The following is a 22502-nucleotide window of genomic DNA, read 5'->3' on the forward strand; positions in this document are numbered from 1 at the left end:
GAGTGTTTGCTGGCTGGGGACCCCGGGGCTGCGGAGCCCGAGGCTGGCGGCCCGGCGGCGAGCGGGAGGCCCGGGCGGCGGAGGGATGCTCTGTGCGCGGTGCAGAGCCGGGAGACGCCGCCTGTCGCCGCCGACGGTTGGGCAGACGCGGGCGCCGGGCTCTGCGGCGGAGGGCTCCGTGCACCGCGGCCCGGAGTGGGGGTCCCGGGCGGAGGCGGGGGCAGCGCAGGCCGAGGGGCGTCTGCGATTGTTCTCAACACCCCTCCCCCACCCCACCCCGTGTGTCTGTTTGTCACTTGCAGCTGAAGATGGAAAGAGCCAGGCGGAGGGGAGGCGGCGGTGGCCGCGGCCGCGGCGGCAAGAATGTAGGGGGCTCTGGCCTAAGCAAGAGTAGACTCTATCCCCAGGCCCAGCACTCCCACTACCCCCACTACGCGGCTTCAGCCACCCCTAATCAGGCTGGGGGCGCAGCCGAAATCCAGGAGCTGGCCTCCAAACGAGTGGACATCCAGAAAAAGAGGTTTTACCTAGACGTAAAGCAAAGCTCCCGGGGCCGGTTCCTAAAGATAGCCGAAGTCTGGATAGGGAGAGGCCGGCAGGACAATATCAGAAAGAGTAAACTGACTCTGTCCCTGTCTGTGGCAGCGGAGCTGAAGGACTGTCTAGGGGACTTCATCGAGCATTACGCCCACCTGGGCCTGAAAGGCCACCGGCAAGAGCATGGCCACGGCAAAGATCAAGCCTCCAGGAGGAGACAGAAGCACTCGGCACCCTCCCCACCTGTCTCTGTAGGGTCCGAAGAGCACCCTCATAGTGTCCTCAAAACAGACTACATAGAGAGGGACAATAGGAAATATTATCTAGACCTAAAGGAAAATCAGCGGGGTCGCTTCCTAAGAATTAGACAAACCATGATGCGAGGGACTGGCATGATAGGTTATTTTGGTCACAGTTTGGGCCAAGAACAGACTATTGTGCTCCCCGCACAAGGAATGATTGAGTTTCGTGATGCCTTGGTTCAGCTCATTGAAGACTATGGCGAAGGGGACATAGAAGAACGAAGAGGTGAAGATGATGACCCACTTGAACTCCCAGAGGGGACTTCTTTCAGAGTGGACAATAAAAGGTTCTACTTTGATGTGGGCTCTAATAAATATGGAATTTTCCTGAAGGTAAGTGAGGTGAGGCCACCTTACCGTAATACTATTACTGTTCCATTCAAAGCTTGGACAAGGTTTGGGGAGAATTTTATCAAGTATGAAGAAGAGATGAGGAAAATTTGCAACAGCCATAAAGAAAAGAGAATGGATGGCAGAAGGGCCAGTGGTGAAGAACAAGAATGCCTCGACTAGAGTGAAATTGAACTCCATCAGGCAAAATTTAAAATCATAAATTGGCTAAAAGTACTGATCCATAATCACTTGAAGAAGTTTTTCTCTTTTTTTGGCCCTTTGTTATTAGTAATACCTCCAATAGTTTATACTTCAAGGAGTCTGATTCTCATGTTATACATAGAACATTATAATTCTTATGGGAATTCCAGCCTTCCCAGAGCTAAATAGTGTAGCTCTTCAACTGCTCCAGACTATTGAAGTATGCAAATCAGCACAAAGTATGACATTCTGACCTTCTAAATACCATAACTAAGATTTACATTGCACTATAACATGATCCTGAGAACATATACATATACTTAATATGGAAGTGTGAACTTCTATTTAACCAGTTCCCCGAGAAAGTATTCCATCCCTACTTCATTAAAAGCTGCTAAGCTTACCTGTAGCGCAGTTACCACAGAAACAGAAATTGACCTCAAGTATGGTATTAATATATTTCTTTATAAAAGAACATGTAGAAATATATTAGTTCATTGGATAACTGAATACCAAAAAGTACCATGAAAAAATCAAATCTTACAGTTACGATAGTATTCATAATTTCAAATTTTGTGGTAACCCTGCAGTTTATAGTTGCCATATCAAAGCCGTGGGAGAGTTTTAATTGGTTATTCTAATCCCATCTTTACCTCTCTTCACTATACCCTATATTTTTATTGACGTTCCAAAGTTTGAGGAATTACTTTTATGTCGCTGTTGAGTGGGAGGCTTCATCCTATGGCTTTGCTCTGGAAATCTTGGTGTTTTAGCCTTTCATGCTAATTTGAAGGTTGTGAGAGTTTTTTTCCCAAAATATATCATGGACTCAAGGTGTTATATTTTATGCTTCTTCTTTAGCACTATTTCAGAGGGGTTGGTGCACCAGTTAACTGATACAAAAATACATCTGTAATAATACATTTTAGTAGCACTTTTGCTACCCTTAAAACAGTGTCAACACTTCCAATAGAAACCTGGCTTTTACAGGTATTTTAATTCCAGGGGAAAAAAAAAAACAACAACTCTTTTTCTAAAAAGCACTTAGAATATAAATTTTCAGCCTGGGAAAATTATTTAAGGATTGGTTATAAACATATTTGAAAGGAAAATTCAGGCATTTTCCAAGGTGCTCTTTATGATACTTAAAAAGGCTTACTTTACGCAAGACTCACCCATTTACCTGTATTAAAAATTACTTTCCAGGAAGTGCCACAGCAATTTTTCAACACCTAAGCAATTTTTAAACAAGTGGATAAAGTGTGTATGTGTACCAACCCACCCTGTATTAACTGACTGGAATTTTATCTGTTGAGCTGCATTTTATTCTGATTGAAATTACTGTCTTTTATCTTGGCTTTATTCACCTCCCACACAATAAGTCCATATAATCATGTTTAAGAGCCAGACACTGATTTCAACCCCCAAATATAGCTCTCATTGATGAGAGCTGGCTGCATGGATTGAGATCAGAATGTAGCTCTCCTTTTATATGTTATAAGTAGTTTAAAATTATTTTAATAATTTTTTCCTTCAGCAGTTTGTCCCTGAATCCATTTAAGTAAGGTCACTAAGAGAACTTTGTGAGTCAAGGAAAGAGTATTACTGGCTTATCTTATTTAAAAACAAGCAATCAGTAACCCAGACATACATGCTGGTATTGGTTTTCAGATTGTATTTCATGTTTCCTCAAGTAGTATGAAGGAATCTCATTAGTTCATTATAATTGTGGACCATCTGGATTACTATGGAACAACTGAAGGTTAGAAGATAATGTTAGTACTAGAGTTAATAGCACATGGTGGGTGTTGAGACTCTAAAAGTAGCAAGGATCTTTAAACAGTCCTAACTGTAAAATAACTATTGTAGACTTGATAAAAAGTAGTTTTTGGTATATGAAGGAGTGATGTGCACTTGAATTACTGTACTACTGATTGTTATTGCTGCCCATCATAGTGCCTATTAATAATTATCAACCTGTCAGATGTTGGCAAACGGGAGCGATGAATGCTCCAGTATTCGAGTGTTCCTATCACTATTGCTATGACTATATACTCTCTCTTAAAACCTTCCCTCCTAAAATATTTATATCCATTAAATCTAAATGATTTCTTTTTTGGTTTTTAGTCTGATAAGATTTGAGTGTTTATGTCTATATATATACATACATGTGTGTATATATACATATACACAATACTATGTCAGACTTAAAGAGAAATACCTTTAATTCATTGTATATAAATATTAATTTTGCATTAATTATTTAAGTCAAGAATTAGTTAGTAGCCAAATCTTCTACATTGTATGTATACTTCAAAGTTATTACCATCTCAAAGCTATAGATTGGTAGATGCATATATACCGGCAATTGAATATACATTAGAATCACTAAACCTTCTGCCAGTCCTTTTGTTTCACTTTTTTATATGTATTCATTGAAAAATGAAATGATGTTATGATTTTTTGATACTTAAAATTCCCAATTATTCATTAGCCATAATCAAATAAGATCCAGTTCAAAACTCTGGTATTAGGACATGTATTGCCATGTATCTTATAAAATAAGCTACTATTTTTATCTGTGCAATATACATTTTATTTATTGTCATTTGTAACATAAGTGAAGCTGCAAGTGTACATGGTATTCTTCAAAATAATAGGATCCCAGCCTTGAAGACATTAAAACTCTCAAGGCAACTGGATGTTAGAAGTCAAAAAATGAGCATTCCAAGTTAGTAACCAAAATTACTAGTTCACTGTATAATTCTAAAACACTGATGATGTTTGCACATAATAACCCAAGTATAATGTGGTAAAGACTCAAAACTGTCATAATATAAGCTAATAGTATGAAATTTGGAAACGGGTTCCTCCTAATAGTTGGCAGTGTGCTCCTAAGCAATCGAAAGCAGCACTAATCTGTTGCTTATATGCAAAAGATGCAATGTATTATAAAAGTATTAAAAGTTCTGCCACATTTTATAATTTTCCTTGTTAAAGCCCCAACTGCCATGTCCCTTAAACTTGAGTCAAACACAAGCTTATTTGCACTAAAGAGCATGGCCAAAAAATAAATGACAGGGTGGAAAAGCTAGTTGGAACCTCTTGAAATAATTGGTTCTAATGGGAGAATTTCACATTTGTCTATTAGAAAGCTATATGGTCCAGGCAGACAATCTGTCAGTTCACTAATTTAATAATGCACTTTACCTTTTGTATATAGAGGATGTACATTTATGCCACTGGACAGGTGGGATGTGTTTCAATAACTATGTAGTTAGAATCTGTAGGGTGATCTCTTGCATGCAGATGTTTGTGTTGGAACTGCTATAATAACAAGTTTCCATTAAATCGGTGTAATGGAGGAGGGTAGAAGATGCTTTTGAAACAAATCCCAATACATTTAACAAACACTTTTCAAGTAGAGTTCATATTTGTATTCTTAAGACCTAAAATCAATTAAAAAAAAAACCTATTTCTAGCCCAGATTAGTATTAGAGTTGAGACTCTATCTAGTTGAGACTCCCTGTGATACCCATAATACCCTGAAAGTTAATTTTGGGAATTTGTGCAGATAAAAAAAATTTTAATAATTCTGTTTCATTGTCGATGTGTGTTAAAATGACTAATGAAAAGACAGTACATGATACTGTATTAGAATTCAAAGTATGGTTGGCTGATATGGCCTCATTAAGAAAACACCCAGACTAAAGAAATAAAGTTTCAAATTAAGAAAATGCAAAGAGCCAAAGAACCATTGCTAAAATAAACATAGTATTATTTCAAAATTTGCAGAACTAACTTTCACCGACCAAAAAGGGTATTGGGAGATTTAGTGTATCCTTTCATCCTAAAAACTTCCTGAGATGTACATTTGAAAACTAGATAACTGTTGCTTAATAATAGGTTGTATGTACTTTACTAAGAAACACTGTGTACTAATAATTCATTGAGAATATGCTATATTTACTGCATTCATTTTATATATATGGATAAGAATACATTATATATAGTCATTCTATCTTAATATATTCATGTATTTATATTGTAATTTTGCAAATATTTTCAGTAAAATAAACATTTATCTGAGCTGCACAATTTGAAGAGGATGAAATTGGAATACACCCTCAGACACTCATTTTTAATAAGCAGCTACCATTGAAAGTTGATGTATGTACTATCACTCCTTTAGATTTTGTTTTATGGTTTATTTTAATATTTAAGTGATTAGGACTCAATTTGAACTTTTAAGTGGTGTTCTGAAAATAATTTTTATAAGTGTGAGTTTTTTTCCCCTGCTTATTTCAAAATGTCTTTCATTGGAACTATTTATAAAATCCTATTCCAAGCTTTATGTAAGGGCTTGGCTTAGTCACCACATAGTTTGAAGTCTGTCTTTACCAAAACACCAAACATCTTTGGCAGGATAAAATCTAAAGTAAACCACAGAGAGAAGTTAAAATTGATTCTGTGCCAAAAGAATAATACAGGTATAATATTTATCACTGCCAAATAAGATTCTTAAAGTCCTTCTGAAGTTTCCTTAAAGATTTCTTGAATTTCATAGACAAACGGTGGCTAATGGCTAACCCATCGGAGGAAGAGAGTAAAGATGTCAGCATGCTGGTGAGACAACCCATAGTCCACAGTACTGTAGCAATGAGGTACAGGGAAAATGTGTTTTTCCCAAGTTAAGGTCATGTGAAATTTGAGTTTTTAGATCACAGTTACTGTCAGAAAGTAAATATAACAAAATTTATGTAGGTGGATCTCGGAAAAACAATATATGCGTTAGTATATTTTCTTGTATAATGTAAAAAAATTAGTCTTTTTTTCTTAATTTGACGTGATTGTTAAAATTAAATTTATTTTAGTAGTGGGTTTTTAATCAATATTTTTGAATAGGGAAAACATATATATGGTACAAAATTTAAATGCTACAGTTAGTGAAAAGTAACAACCAGTGTTACCAATTTCTTGTGTATCCTTCTAGAATTACTCTGAATATGCAAGCATATGTGTATATAAATATATTCTTTTTGCACATACAAATGAAAATATATACACTGTCTTGTACCTAGTAGTATCAATTTTGGATGTCATTTTAAATGAATTTTTTCCCTTTTATTCAGATACTATACTTGATCTAGTTAACATAGCACTTAATTTGAACTATATTATTACACCAAGGGAACCTCAAGGAAATTTTAAATGAATCCCATTGATATTTACTTAAAATGCAAATATATGTATATATTAATTTAAAATGTATAAATGTTTAATTTCCCTTCCTAACCTAACCACCTTGCCCTTCCTGTCTTCCCATCTTCCTTCCCGCAAAAGAATATTGGTCTTTTTCCTGAAGTAATATGGTTCAGGACTGGCAAGATATTAAGCTATTTTACCAAGTATTATTTTAGCTTAACTATGTTCTCCAATGAAAAACACCTGTATTTAAAAGCTTTAACAAATTATCACTTTCAGTCAAGTTTTTACTAATTCTGCTATTATCTTATTTTTATCCAAAGACTTTGCCATTATGAGAGCAAATGAGTGCTAGAACTATAGTGAAAGGTTATGCTATGACTGTTGAAATCTTTTGATTTGTTAACATGAGCTTTATCTTTATGATGATAAGGTTATTAATGAATAATGCCTTTAGCAACTTATAGTCAAATCCATCACTACACAAAGGGGTAACACTAGTCCTGATTGTTTAAAGCATATATTCCCCCACAGAAGGACTCAGAGTCTGTCAGATGTCCTTGGGACCAGAAGGGGTACTACAGTGATTTGGAGAGAGATGAAAACTTTGGGGCTATGAGGTTTCAAATACAACTAAACCATCTCCATTCTCTGCTAGAAGAGTATAAAACAGTAAATTGTTTTTTAAAATGAAGTGAGCATAATGCTTTAATAGTTTTTCAGACGAGATCGGGCGCGTTCAGGGTGGTATGGCCGTAGACAATGCTTTAATAGTTTTTCAAAACCTCCCCTGTCCAAAAAAATCATTATTCTCTTTTCATTCACATCAAGCATGTATTTTAAAGTCACCTTTCTAATAACCACCAAGAAAAAATTATCTGACAAATTGAAAGTTCCGTATTGGAACCCTGAAGGATACTGTCTAGTTATAAATCAAATCAACCAGAGTAAAAGATCCAGTACTGTTAGAAATACCTTAAAATATATGAGAATTGGGGGGAATTTTTTTTAATGGATTTGTATCTGTAAATTTTATGAAAATGTTAAAAGGTTTGAAAAATTCAAGCATTGGTTTAAACTTCAGAATATTATCTCCATAATTGGTGGCATGATTTTCTGTTTGTAAAATGAGAGAGTTGTTAGAAGACAGAATCCTCTTAAACATATATATTTAAAGCATAAAAGAGTTTGTTTCTTTTCATGATCAATAACTCATCATCCTTTGCAGAATCTATAACATTGGTTAAAATCTCCAGGTATTTATTTGTTCAAGCTTAAAATGGTTTATATGTTTTGCTTCTTATTTAAAGAAAGGGGTCAAAACGAAGGTAAATTCTCCTGCAGGAATGAGTTTTGCTTAAATTTAGGCTGAAAAAAAATTAGGAATCTCCCATCCTTAATCAAGGAGTTTCCCGTGTTAGTACTTTCTGGTAAATTATGTTTTCCAAGCTATCTTCTTTCAAAAATCCTTTGTGAGAAATTGCTTATTCTTATTGAGGCCAGTGACATCTACCAGTGAATAAAAACTTGACTCATAATGAAATTAGTGCTGCTACAGTGAAGTTAGTTTGTGATGTGAATATAAAGAAAATACTCATTTAAATGGAATATACAGTTTCTTCTTTTCTGTTGTTGACTTATTTCTAAGACTGAATAGGAGTTGCTTATCCTCTCATTTTTCCCCCTTGTATACTTAGTTTCTATGTTATTCTATTCAAAATTTTCATTGTTCCCAGGAGATAATAGAGGTAAAGAAAAGGGAAAGTAATCCCTAAGAAAAATGTTCATAGTAGTTAAAAGTTAGAGTTGCTCAAAGTGTAAGATTGGGGGGGAAAATCCTTTTGTGGGTTTTTGTCTTTATCAAAATGATGGTATAAATCCATTTGCTTTATTTGATCTGATTAAAGACAGACTTTCTTTTGAGATGCCTATATTCAGAAATATTTAGTATCTTACTTAGAGAAAATGGTTCTGTAGTATAGTACATATTCTTCAGAATTTTATTTCTTGTGGATTTGATGAGGTTGTTGCCTAGAGGTAGCAAATGTATAAGTAAGAGAGAAGAGAAAAGTAGTGGCTTATTATTTTGTTTGCCTATAACAAAGGAAATCAGTATAACTGAAATGGGAGAAATAAGACATTCTCAAAACTAAGTCCCTACTTATTTAACCTTTAAAAGATCATTTGAGAAAGAATAATAAGACCTAATTCTGCCAGTGGATGGCCTCTCAGCAAACCATTTAACTTCAGTAGGATGACTTCCTTTTATGAAACATGAACAAGGGGCTCCTAGGTTGCTCAATCTGTTAAGCATCCGACGCTTGGTTTCAGCTCAGATCATGTTAGGGTTGTGAGATCGAGCCCTGTGTAGGGCTCCATACTCAGCTCAGAGTCTGCTTGAGATTCTCTCCCTTCCCCTCTCTGCCCTACCGCCCACCCCTCTCCCCAGTCCCGCTCGCTCTCTCTAAAAATAAAATAAATAAAATCTTTAAAAAAATGAGCAAGATCATGCTAGAAGCTAAGGTTCCCTCCCACTCTAAACTTCTAAAATTCCTGTGTCAATGGAATGTGAAAGAAAAGCAGAGAATACCAGAATTGGAAAGTGTAAGACAGTCTCTCTTTATATTAAAAACAACTGTAATAATGCAGCAATCTGTGATGATACCCAAAGAACATGCAGAAGTGGCAGTTTTTTATCACATGTATGTATCTCTTGAACCACACAAAATGAAATTTTGTTCCTAGTCCTTTTTAAGATCAAATTGTTATATGCTAACTACGTGACTATCCTATGCTTTAATTATTTTATAGGAATATTTTTATTATCTATATGAGGTCTTATCCTTGGAAGCATCACTTGTTTCTACACATTCTGTGGTCACTTCTTACGTTGTGCATGGCAAAAGAATTTTAAAAATAACATCATTTCCTGAAATGTCATTGTACCTGAAATAATCTTAAATTACATTGCTAAATAATACACTGCTACTATCACTGCAGGGACCCCTGAGAATGAAGTACTACCCTTGACCTCTATTTCCTTGGTCTATTGAACATAGTATGTTACAAGTAATGATGTTTAACAAAGGAAATCAGGAAGGGCACTGAACTGTGAACAGTAGGGTTCTACTTTAGAGGACCTGTAACTACTAGGGTGTGCAAAGATAAAACATTATCATGAGTTTGTTTGTTTTGTTTTTAGCCTTGAGAAACTACCAAGGTTGATGATTGAAGGGGAAGAGAAGAACACACAAGGATTTTTGTCCCAGGTGCATTTATTTAAGTGCCCCAATCGTCCACTGTCAATAGAGCACAGGGAAAAGAGAGACCTCTCCCCCTAGACCTCTCTTTTTGGTGCCCGTTTGTTTATCAAAGAAAGTGCTTCAGAGTAACCAAAGTGTATTTTGAAGTGTGTCTACACATGTGTATTTTACTAATTCCAAAAATATCTGTGCACATAAAATTCCATTGCAGACATACTCCATATACTAAAACAGCTTTTAGCCTGGTGGTGGTTCACCATAGCAATCTGGTTGGTCACTTCTCTACAAATTCTATAGAGTGAGTTGGCTGTTGTAATGTTTTTCTCCTCCCTCTTCTAGAAATAACAGATACATTTTAGGTTCTTGGTTGTTTCTTCTTCAGTGTTGCTTGAAATCTAAGTGGGATATGAGAGAATAGTTTAGTTGGGCAGTTACTTGCCCTTGTCATTTTGTGGAAATTGTCTGTAGCTTCCCATTTTAAACATTCTCAGCAACTTTACCAAAAGAAAACACGTAAGTGCCAAAACTATCCAGCAAATAAAATAGCAGAACCATAAGAAGTAAGGATAAGGGGGCGCCTGGGTGGCTCAGTTGGTTAAGCGACTGCCTTCGGCTCAGGTCATGATCCTGGAGTCCCGGGATCGAGTCCCTCATCAGGCGAGTCCCGCATCAGGGAGCCTGCTTCTCCCTCTGACCCTCCCACCTCTCATGCTCTCTCTATCTCATTCTCTCTCTCAAATAAATAAAATCTTTAAAAAAAAAAAAAAGAAGTAAGGATAAGGATATGTACAAGACACCTAGATACAAAAAAAAAAAAAATCCTTATCATTTGCTAATTTGCTTCAGAAGCTGCTGTATTATATTTCTAGGTTTTTCAGACTAGCAATGTGACTTATACCAATGACTGACAGTCTAGAATCTCAATAGGATAAAATAGTTTGAAAGTTCAGTTGAATTTATTATGGAATTTTATCTTTTGCTGTTCTCCAGAAAGGGTAAACCATGCTTTAGTCATATATAAAAATTGAGTTCTAAAATTCCATCACTCATAATTTTCTTCCCTTCTTTTTCCCCCTCTCATGCACTGTACCCTGTTGGAAGCGGCTAAGAACACTAATTTCTCCCACTACCCCCATGGCCCCACTCCATCCTATTTATTTGTTGAGGTGACAATTGAAACACAATAGAGAAAGGCTAAAGGAATCGCCCTATGAACTAGACCTATAGTCCAAGAAAGAAGGGCTACTACTTCACTCAATTAATCTCAACACTCCTACCACATTTCTTCTATACAGCAATTTAGGAATGTGGTAGAATAGAAACATTTCACTTGGGAAATATGGGCTGAAAGTTCAGTTAATCCAACTTTTCAGTACACAATGGATCTTCAGGAAATAATTTGACTAGCATAATTGACAGGTAATTTCAGAAATGAGTTTAGCCTCTAGGAAAATTGCACCATGACCGTTTTTAAAGAGAAGGTGGTAACAAAGGAGGAGTCGATCAAGATTTATTAGTACCAACAGCTGTTACTTATTGAATATCTATCATATATTAGGCATTGCTGAACCCCTTGTAACTCTTCTAATCCTTATAGCAACCCTATTACCGACCCATTTTAATATGATTTTCCAGAGATTTCCGAAACTGGTTGAGTATTTCAGAACTAATATATTTGAACCCAAATTGACACCAAGCCAAAGATTGTACTCATTCAATTAGGCCAAACTATCTTCAAGACTTACCCCAAAATGTAACCCCCTGACTAATAAAGCACAGTCTACCTTCAAACACCACTGGTAAATCTGCCTCAGATTACTAGGAATTATTTTATCCAAAACTAATCCCTATATATGGGGCAGGTGCCACCAGAAGACACTCCTTATGTAAGGGTTCATCTAGTTCGTTGAAATTCAGCACTAATAAATACAACTTATTTGATCTTTAGTATAGTCTACAGATTGAACCTCTCATCTCAACCAGCTATTTTAAATAAATGTCAGTAATTTTGAAAAGAGATCAGATGATGAGAATATATGGGTCATCCCAATTTAACCCTTAAGGGCAGAGAGGAGACAAATTACTATTTACCATGGATCTACAATTTCATTTTCATGAACCAAAATCAACTGGTCATGTTGAATTGATTTGGAAATAAGTCTTGTCAATATTAGTGAAAAGTTTATTGTTTCTTGCAACTCTTTTTACCATCTTACTCTTCCTATATCACGCCACTTATTTTTATATTTCATTACCAAGTTTCCTCCTCTTTTCCTTATCCCCAGCAGAATAAACTGAGATGACTACCCTATTTACAGATACACATTTTTCTCCGTGACTCCAGGCCAGTGGTTTTCAAATTTTGGTGTGATTAAGAATGACCCAGAGGGTTTGTTAACACACAGATTGCTGGCCCCACTTCCTGAGTTTATGGTCTATAGGTCTGGGGTGGTGAGGAGAGGATCAAAAATATGCATTTCTGACATATATCCAGGTGAGCTGATGCTGCTAAAATGGGGACCACACTTTAAGAACCACTGCTGTATGTTGATGTGATTTTACCTTAACTATAAGACAGTGAAGGAGAAATATGGTCAAAATAACTGTAGCATGTTGGTAGAAAGAAGACTCAGAGCTATTCATTCTGCCTTGAGAAATTTACAAATCTAAAACAGTATTTTTTATAAATTGACTAAGCTTTAGGTAAAAATCATTTTCTTCTCTTTTTATCCTTTCATTACATTCAATAACTTTCTTCTCTATGATTTTTTGACATCACTCTTGAGATAATTCTGGTAGGGATTAACAATTATGAATTTTTATATGAAAAGCTTGGCATTCAAATTTATGGAGACTGAAGCATATTTTTAATTTATTAAATAACATATATAAATCTTAGTAAAGGAAAGTAAATTATTTCTATACTCAACAGTTATTAATACAACTGTTAGTGAATATTAAATATTAAGACTTGAGGGGATCTTAGAATTAGTTCCGTCCCTCAATTTTACATTTTATGACATGTCATGTAGCTCAAATGGTTCATAATTACTAAAGTAAGCCAGGTAAACAGAAAATAAAAGCTAAAGCTTAAAATGCTGATTGTCTCTTGAGATATATAAATGATAAGAAATATACTAATTTTTTTAAAAGCGTATGTTTTCACCTTCTTCCTGTGTCTTATCTATATGTGTAGGATAGAGGAACTATATATGTACTGTAATGTATTTATGGTACTTTTTTCAAATTAACAGTGGGACCCATTGATTTAAATTTAGAGATACTTCCCATGGATGCTCATTGAGCATATTTGAAAACATAACTAACATACTTAAAAATAATTGAGAGTATGTTTGCTAACCTGTGGACATTCTATAATTAATGAGTTGATCAAAATTAATAAAACAATATTTTGTATATGAATCTATATAATTAATATATATGACATAACCTTAATAGCTCTCATTCCAGTGGATCACATTTTATCAGAAATACTAGATCATTCATATATACACATTTGGTTGTTCTGCAAGTTCATTAACTTCTCTTTCCAACTACTACTCCTTCGATGGTTAGTGCTCCAGAACAATGAATGAATTCCTAATTGTGAAAAAGATGAACGTAACAGAGATAGTCACCAAGTCAAGAAGATCATTACGGGCAGTATAACTTTTTTAAAAATTCTCTGTCCTGTTTGTATTCTAACTACAATTTAAATTTTGGATTTAAAAAATTTAAGTCTTAGAATTATAATCTGAGGAAGCTTCAGGCAGAATAAAGATCTATAGGAGATTTATAGGAAATTTCAGCTCAACATGAGGGCAGACTTCAAGAAGTAGTGTTGCTTTCCTGTTGCTGAAATTTTTTAAGGCAGAGAATAGACATGCACTTAATTTAGGATGTGCAAAGGGAATTAATAAATCAGAAAAAAAATGGATTGTTATTACCTTGAAGATTCTTTTCAACCCTGAAAGACAGGATTTCTTGGGAATACTTGGAACTTTTGTATTCAGGTCTTCTGTTAATGTCCCAAGTTGGATAAAGAAGTATGATTTCAATTTTTCTAGTATTATTCTGAAAACATGTTAAGAAAAAAAAATCATTTACTCCCACCCCTTGTTATTGCCAACACAACATAAGAGATATTTTCAAATATTTATGAGCTGTACTAATTAAATGAATTAGTTAAGATAGGTTTCATGAGATTTGCCCTGCAAAATTATGTCTATCTTTTATGATTTTCATAAGAAATTCTTCACTTTTAATCAGATTTTTCAGAAGCAACCATATGAAGGAATGAACATGTTACTTATGTTGCTCTTTCAAAAGTACCTGCTACAGGTTTATTTGGAAAGACATAAGTGATAGTACAGTAAATTAGAAAACCAAATCATTGGATATGATCAAAGTTTTTCTTTGTAAAAATCTAGATTAAATTTGTTTAAAGGTTGAAGCAATCAAATAATATTTTCCTTCTCTATTTCTTCTTGCATTACAAATTTAAGATGGAAAGAAACAACATGGTTCGCTATTCCATCTTAAGAACAAGATTCCAAGTAGGTTGATTCTTGCTACAAATAATATACGTGATTCTTTCCAGGAGAGTTTCAAGGCTTTATACAGGGCAAAAGGGTAGCCGTGGCAATAATATCTAAATTCAGGGATCTAGTATGAACCAATATGAAACTCAGTTCTCACTTGCAGGGTCCACTTTTTCTTGTCCTTCTTTCAGGCATCTTGTGCTTTCTCATGATACTATAACATTTCCAAATTTTGGTGGACAAATAATAATACCTTTTAGAGAGAGAGCTGATTAAGTCAAAATATATTACACCAAAGTCTATAAACTCTATCTGCATTACACATTTCTAAATATTTAGCTAAGTGAATTTTACTCTGCACGAATATTACATGTGTGTGCGTACCTGTGTGTGTGTGTGTGTGTGTGTGTGTGTAAAACTTTAACGAGAACCCACTCTCTCCCACACACACCCCCTCCATGCCCCTGGAGAAGTACTGACAAATTGGTTTCATCTTGTTTGTTACTACAATTGATTGGCTGCCCTAAAGTGCTATGTTGAGAATTTGAAATCTGCGTCTATAGGGAAAGAGAGAAGAACAACATTCATGCCAAATATTTGCTATTTGTCATCCCTGCTTTAGAGCTATAAAAGTTCTCCTTATAGCTCTAAAAATTTCAAGCTTAGCCAGGCAGCTGGTTCTTGCAACACAGACTACCATTTGACTCACTTAAGTATATCTCTTCTAATATTTCAAAGAGATTGTTTTAATCCATTAATCCCTCCTTGAAAACAGTAGAGACTCTCTGACGTGCCTCTAAGGAACTCAAAGAATCATGGCCATGATGGTGTCATTAAGAATATCCTTGAATGGTGTATTTGCCTCTAATGAGTTCTAACCACCGTTAAAATGACAGAGGTTTCTCTCTTTAAAATTTAGTCTGGTCATTCTCAAACATTCATGTACATAGCATATTAAACATGTAGGTTCTGGTCCCCACCCCCAGAGATTCTGATTCGATTGGTCCAGAGTGGAGTTCAGAAATTGGCATTTTTGTCTTGCTCTTTCTGAATTAGGTATGGAGGCCATTCTTTGTCGTGGCCTTAATTTGCATTCTTTCTTCCATATCATCTTTCCAGCTGGAATTGTTTAGATTTTAATACTGTCAGCCAAAACGATTTTTTTGGTTATCCTATCAACCTAGGGCTCACTGTAAACATAGAGAGGCTAAATACATAAATCCAAGTATTTAGGACTTTGTACTATCATATTGTCTAGCTTTCTGGGCAATGATCCCTGGGAATGCTAGTTTCTCCCCCACCTCCTATGCTCAAATTCAAACTACTTGGACATGTAACCATTGGTTACATTTCAAAATTCAAGATTTCAAAACCAAAATATTCTGTCTTTCCAGCCTGAGTCAACTCCATAGTGATTTGTCTTTCACTTTCTCACAAGTTGACCCTCCAAGTCTCAAATGACTTTTCTCAATTTTTTTTTAGATATAAACTCACAATTTATTGGGAGTACAAGAAATATCCTTAGTCAATCTGAATACCTCACTCTTCTGATCTAATTCAACTCTTTTTTTTAATTGTGGTTTTAAAAAAGCACATAACATAAAATTTACCATCTTAACCATTTCTAAATATGCAGTTCATTAGTGTTAAGTATATTCGCATTGTTGTACAACCAACATCCAGAACTTTTTCACCTTGCAAAACTGAAACTCTAAGCCCATTGAACAATCACCTATCCCTCCACCCCATCCCCTGGCCACCACCGGTCTACTTTCTTCTCAACCATTTTTTTAAATAAGCAAGATACCTGCTTTCTCCTATCAATAATGGGTTTATGGCTATCGCTACTTAGCTCTCCAAGTATAATCCTTATATCCTGTGTTGTTATAATTCTCGCATGTAAAAAGATTTATATTTGCAGGGCACCTGCATGGCTCAGTTGGTTAAGCCTCCAACTCTTGATCTCAGCTCAGGTCTTGATCTCAGAGTTGTGACTTCAAGCCCCACGATGGGCTCCACACTGGGTGTGGTGCCTACTCAAAAAAAAAAAAAAAAAGATTTACAATTGCAAAGCAATTTTGCTTATATTAAGCGATCCTTATAATCTTTGGGGGGCTGCAAATGAAATATATCTGGTCCTGGAAGCTTTCCTCTGAGTTACAAGGAAAGGTAGCCTTTATTCCTCATGAGACCTATGGGATTCCAGAGGGACACTTTTTGTATGTTTGTTTGTTTAAGGTTTGAGGTTAGAATTACCAGGGCAGTTAAACTTAAATCATGGCATTTCTATAGATTTTTCCTATGTACATTCTAGGATTGTTTTCTCATTACTTATGTAGTAGATTGGAAATTTGTCTGGAATTTGGCAGAGTTAATGTTCAGAGTTAAATGCTTTCAAAGTCTTTGCTGAGTCCAATATGAAACTTTACCTTTAAAGCAGCTTTATTAGAGGGCGCCTGGGTGGCTCAGATGGTTAAGCGTCTGCCTTCGGCTCAGGTCAGGATCCCAGGGTCCTGGGATCGAGTCCCGCATCGGGCTCTCTGCTCCTTGGGAGCCTGCTTCTCCCTCTGCCTCTCTCTCTCTCTCTCTCTCTGTCTCTCATGAATAAATAAATAAATAAATCTTAAAAAAATAAAAAAATAAAAAAAAATAAAGCAGCTTTATTAGAAATATAATTTGGGGGCCCCTAGGTGGCTCAGTCCGTTAAGTGTCCCAACTCTTGATTTCGGCTCAGGTCGTGATCTCAGGGTCGTGAGATCGAACCCCACGTTGGCCTCCGCCCTGGGCATGGAGCCTGCTTAAGAGTCTCTCTCTCCCTCTGCCCCTCCCCCCCTTTAAAAAAAGAAAAGATTAATAATTGGGGAGGAAATAGGCATAAATAAAAATGCATTTTATGCAAATGGAGTGTTTCAAACGCTCTTTTCAAAATCTTTGACAGTAAGAAAAACCCTAACCCCAAAAATATTCTTAATACTCTTATTTTTCAAAAGTTTTTTAATTTCTCTGCCTCTGTTATTAAAATTTTTTAAGAAGTTGATAAAACGTTAAATCCTACAAGCAATACCCATCTAAATAAACGGAAATGCTATAATTATGAGTATTATGCTTATGATTTTGACATAGAAAAAATGTACCTTTTCTTGGCCTTAATTATCTTGGAACTAACACAAAAACTAGTTGATAGTGATTCTCAGATAATGGTAACTAAATCTTTCTTCACCTTATGAATTTAACAATTCAATTCATAATATGAATGCATATGACTTTTTCAGACAAATGCTATTTATTTAGAACAATTTTAAATAATTTCATAATTTTTGTAGCACCCAGCTATTTCTTTAATGATCTCCTGCAAAGTACTGATAATATTTACTTCAAGGAAAATTCTTTAAAATTGAATCTCATTATTCCTTTGATCTCCATTATAAAATTAGAAATGTTTTCTCAATAAGATGAACAATTTTTTGAGTTGAAAATATTTAGTGAAAGAGTTGTAGTGCATCCGGTTCAGTGACATACTAAGCAATTACTCTTTTTCCTTTCCAGTTCCCGTCACTATTTAAGATCTTTCCTCATTGCTCACCATTATCACTCCTAAACCACAGAAATTCATCGAGCGCCAGCCATGCAATCCTCAGGGCACACACTGCCAGCCATCCAGAACTTAACCTCTCCTCCGTTGTCGCTAATATAAGCTCGGCACTAGTATTTTGCCAGTAAGACTCTTCATCTAATATAGTAATAACTTCAGGCTGAAAATTCCCCAAGTTCTGAGCCTTTTTTGACAGTTATGTACTTTATCAATTATAATATTAAATTTATCTTGAATAAAGAATGCTCATTTGATTTATGACTGAAGCTAGTTTGCATTATTGTTCTTCATGTATTATTAAGCTATACTCCTATTTAAGGAATCCTTTGAGTCACCAGGTTACTACGTGCAATTTGGTTTGTTGATCACCATTTGCTGTTTGAGTGATTTAAAAAAAAAAAAAACAAATATTACACTTAAGGACATACCAAGCTGGAATTCACGCAGTACCTTCCATTAAAGTGATTTGCTTCTGACTTCAGAAATATTACCTAAGATCTACGTTTTATTTGTGGGAAATTTTTTACAGTTTAGGTAGGAAAAAAATCAATCTTAGGTAAACACAGAATTTGGTTTTTCAGTAATTTAATTCTAAATGATTCGTTTTAATAATTTTGTTACAAAATGAATGTGAATGCCAAATTACTCACTATATTTGTGCTATAATTAATAAAGCCCCCCAAAATGTATTGTGTATTATTCGGACTATTGTTGCAAGCATTCATGGAATTTGAAGAATGCTAAGGTCTCGCCTTTTCCCTGCTGGTGGGTAGCACGTGGCATACAGAGGTAATGGTGCTGTGTTAGAAGCCTCAAGTGTGTGCCTTGTAGCTGGCCCTGGGGCAAGTCATTTAACCTCTTGCTTATTCATCAGTTGTGGGGATTGGATCACCATAGATGATAGGAACCTTTCAATATCTATATTCCTGGAGTCAGTGAAACTTCTCTTCCATTACCTTCAGCTTCCTTCTGTGGCCTTTCCTCATTTTTCTTGGGATGCTCTTTGTTTCTTCTGACATTTATTGACCATCCTATCCTCCTCGTCATTCTTCATACTTAGTGACGGTTGCTTTAGAAAAGTGTTTCAGTGTACTGTTTCCTCTGTCTAATTTGCCCGGTCCCCTTTTTTTTTTTTAATTCTTATGTTAATCCCCTACATTACATCATTAGTTTTAGATGTAGTGTTCCATGATTCGTTGTTTGTGCATAACACCCAGTGCTCCATGCAGAACGTGCCCTCCTCAATACCCACCACCAGGCTAACCCCTCCTCCCACCCCCTCCCCTCTAGAACCCTCAGTTTGTTTTTCAGAGTCCATCATCTTTCATGGTTCGTCTACCCCTCCGATTTCCCCCTTCATTCTTCCCCTCCTGCTACCTTCTTCTTCTTCTTCTTTTTTTTCTTAACATATATTGCATTATTTGTTTCAGAGGTACAGATCTGAGGTTCAACAGTCGGGCACAATTCACAGCGCTTACCAGAGGCGCTGTGAATTGTGCCCGGTCCCCTTTTTTATTAAGTTTAAAACCAGAGACTGTTTCTTCCTCTTTTCTATTCCCCTCCCACAGTAGCACTGTGCTGATTATTTACATCATCTCTCTTCACTTAATCACCACTGTTCCCATTCCTGTTTTGCTTTGAAATCTTGTTGCTTCAGGATTACAGAACTTCGCAGACAAATCAAAATGACACCAAGTGGGAATGAAAGCGATAATTTTAAAACCCAGTAAGAAATACTATGTCATTTTATTTCAAGAATTGACTCACAAATTAAGACACGGTAGAATATGGGATCTTTTGTTTCCTGCACATCCTAAATTTTACTTCAGAAATATTCTTTCCCTTGCTTAATAGATCAGTGAGCCTGTTCTATTTACTCAGTGGACATTGAGTGGCTACCCTGTGCCAGGCCTTACGCTAGGGACTAGAGATAAAATAATTGACAAAAGAAAAATATTCCACTGCCATTACCTTGAAGTACACCATGTCGAAAGTTATTTGATCCAAAGCAGCTTTTGGAACCTAATCAAACTGTCATTTTTTCATTCAACAGACATTCATCTGATTATCTGCCACGTACCAGGCAGTGTGTTGGTATATATGAGAAGTGTGTTTGAAGCTATTGATTATAAAATGCCAAATGTTATTTTCCCTTTAACAATTTAGCCTTTAAATATGATTTAATTATCTACATTATCTGCATTATTTAATTTAAATATGATAATTATCTACATGTGTTACAATGCTCAAAATATATGTCATTGATGCAATTTAGAGAGTTACAGCAATACTGTTTTAAATAATGATTCTGTCTTCTCCATTCCAAATCAACTTTGATGTCCTAGGATAAGAATAATGATTCTGTTTCATCTCAGGGGACATCTTCATATGACTACTGTATTCAAGTGGTAATGACTTCCTAAACTCAAAGTTGCAGATGATTGTGAAGCCCCATGCAGGCTCTTCATAAAAGACTGCTGTGGTTTCTGTGTGTGCTTGGGGATTGAGTTGGGGAGAGGCTGAGGAAGGCAAGGAGGAGTGACATCGTATCATATGTTTGCCCTCCCTGCTCTAGCCTTTTGTATTCATCCTCACTTTAATTTTATTTCACTCTCTTCGCACATAACAATATCTTCACAAACTCCTTTTCTCTTCGTCTGTCTGGATTTACAGAAATCCATCGGTGTTCTCAACTATGAATCTCACCGATATCTTAGCCAAATGCAATGAGCCTGATTCTACTGTCACTGTGTTAATAAATCAGAAGCTGTAACAATTTTCTGTAGATACATTGCAAAGAAGAGCCATTAATGGATAAATTCAGTTAGTTACTGATACAAAAGATTCATTTGTCCTGAAAGTTTTTCCATAACTGGAATTTCTAATCAAATTAAATATAAAAAGAATATGGAATTTCAATTATAATAATTTACATATAATTTCACATATTTTTCAAAGTTCCTTCACATATTGTATCTCATTTCATTCTGATAAAGATACTGATTTTGCTCATTATCTCTAACCTCATTTAACAGATGAAGAAAACAGGCCCAGGCAGGTTAAATGATTTGCTATAGATCACTTAGCAATCTAATAAAATACCAAGGTTTATAAGAAGCCCACTGCTCATTGCAGCCTTCATAATAACGTTATAGAAATTTTAATGGTAAACTTGAAATCAAAATTTGGTAAAATTAAGTACATGTTTTTACAGATAATTTAAATAGTTTTTAAATTATAATTAACATACAATATTGTATTATATTAGTTTCAGGTATACAAGAGAGTGATTCAGTATTTTTATACATTACAAAATGATCACTACAATAGGTCTGGTTACCATCTGTCACTATACAAATTTATTACAATACTATTGACTATATTCCCTATGCTGTACATCACATCCCCATAATGTATTTATTTTATAACTGGAAGTTTGTACCTCTTAATCCCCTTCATGTTTTTCTCGCATCAGCCTGCCCCCTTTACCCTCTGGCAACCATCAGTTTGTTCCCTGTATCTATGAGTCTGTTTCTGTTTTGTTTTGTTTGTTCATTTGTTTTTTAGATTCCACATGTAAGTGAGAACAAATGGTGTTTGTCTTTCTGTGACTTATTTCACTTACCATAACACCCTCCAGATCTATCTGTGTTGTCCCTGTCATTTGTATGTCTTGTTTGGGAAAATGTTCAGGTCCTCTGCCCATTTTTTAATCGGATTTTTCCTTTTTGTTGTTGTTGTTGTTGTTGTTATTGAGTTGTATGAGTTCTTTATATATTTTGGATATCAACCCCTTCACAGATCTATCATTTGCAAGTATCTTCTCCCATTTAGTAGCATTTTTTTTCATTTTGCTAGTGGTTTCCTTCATTGTGCAAAAGTTTTTTAGTTTCATGTAGTTCAAATTATTTATCTTTGCTTTTTTTTTTTAAAGATTTTATTTATTTATTTATTTGAGAGAGAGAGAGAATGAGAGACAGAGAACATGAGAGGGAGGAGGGTCAGAGGGAGAAGCAGACTCCCTGCCGAGCAGGGAGCCCGATGCGGGACTCGATCCTGGGACTCCAGGATCATGACCTGAGCCGAAGGCAGTCGCTTAACCAACTGAGCCACCCAGGCGCCCTATTTATCTTTGCTTTTGTCACCCTTGCGTAAGAAGACATATCCAAAAAACTATTGCTTAGACCAATGTCAAAGAGTATTGCATGTGTTTTCTTCTAGAAATTTCATGATTTCAGGTCTTACATTTAAGTCTGTAATCCATTTTGAGTTATTTTGTACATGGTGTAAGAAAGTGGTACAGTTTCATTCTTTTGTTTGTATCTGTCCAGTTTTCCCAACACCATTTATTGAAGAGACTGTCTTTCTCGTTGTATTTTCTGTCTCCTTTGTTCCTCGTCGTATTTTCTGTCTCCTTTTTGTACATTAATTGACCATAAAAGCATGGGTTTATTTCTGGGCTCTCTATTCTGTTCTGTTGATCTGTGTGTCTGTTTTTGTGCCAGTACCATACTGTTTTGATTACTGC

At 35.6% G+C, this 22502-nt stretch overlaps 1 protein-coding gene across 4 annotated transcripts in view; it reads left to right on the forward strand.

Annotated features, from left to right (window-relative positions):
• Positions 1–22502, forward strand: part of PURG (purine rich element binding protein G) — a 37314-nt gene that overhangs the window by 498 nt on the left and 14314 nt on the right. Inside the window, exons 2-3 of one of the 4 annotated variants that reach the window (XM_054508596.2) lie at positions 303–1172; positions 17929–19435. In XM_054508596.2, coding sequence (XP_054364571.1) covers positions 309–1172; positions 17929–18102 — 1038 coding nt within the window. In that variant the 5' untranslated portion in view covers positions 303–308 and the 3' untranslated portion in view covers positions 18103–19435. Of the gene's footprint in view, positions 1–302; positions 19436–22502 lie in introns of those variants that run through there. The other 3 variants (XM_045879799.3, XM_045879797.3, XM_045879798.3) reach the window with 3 other exon arrangements.

Source organism: Mirounga angustirostris, unplaced genomic scaffold (genome assembly GCF_029215605.1).
Source record: "Mirounga angustirostris isolate CCGP_5_RB_7025 unplaced genomic scaffold, mMirAng1.0.hap1 SCAF_2, whole genome shotgun sequence".
Lineage (NCBI taxonomy): Eukaryota > Metazoa > Chordata > Mammalia > Carnivora > Phocidae > Mirounga > Mirounga angustirostris.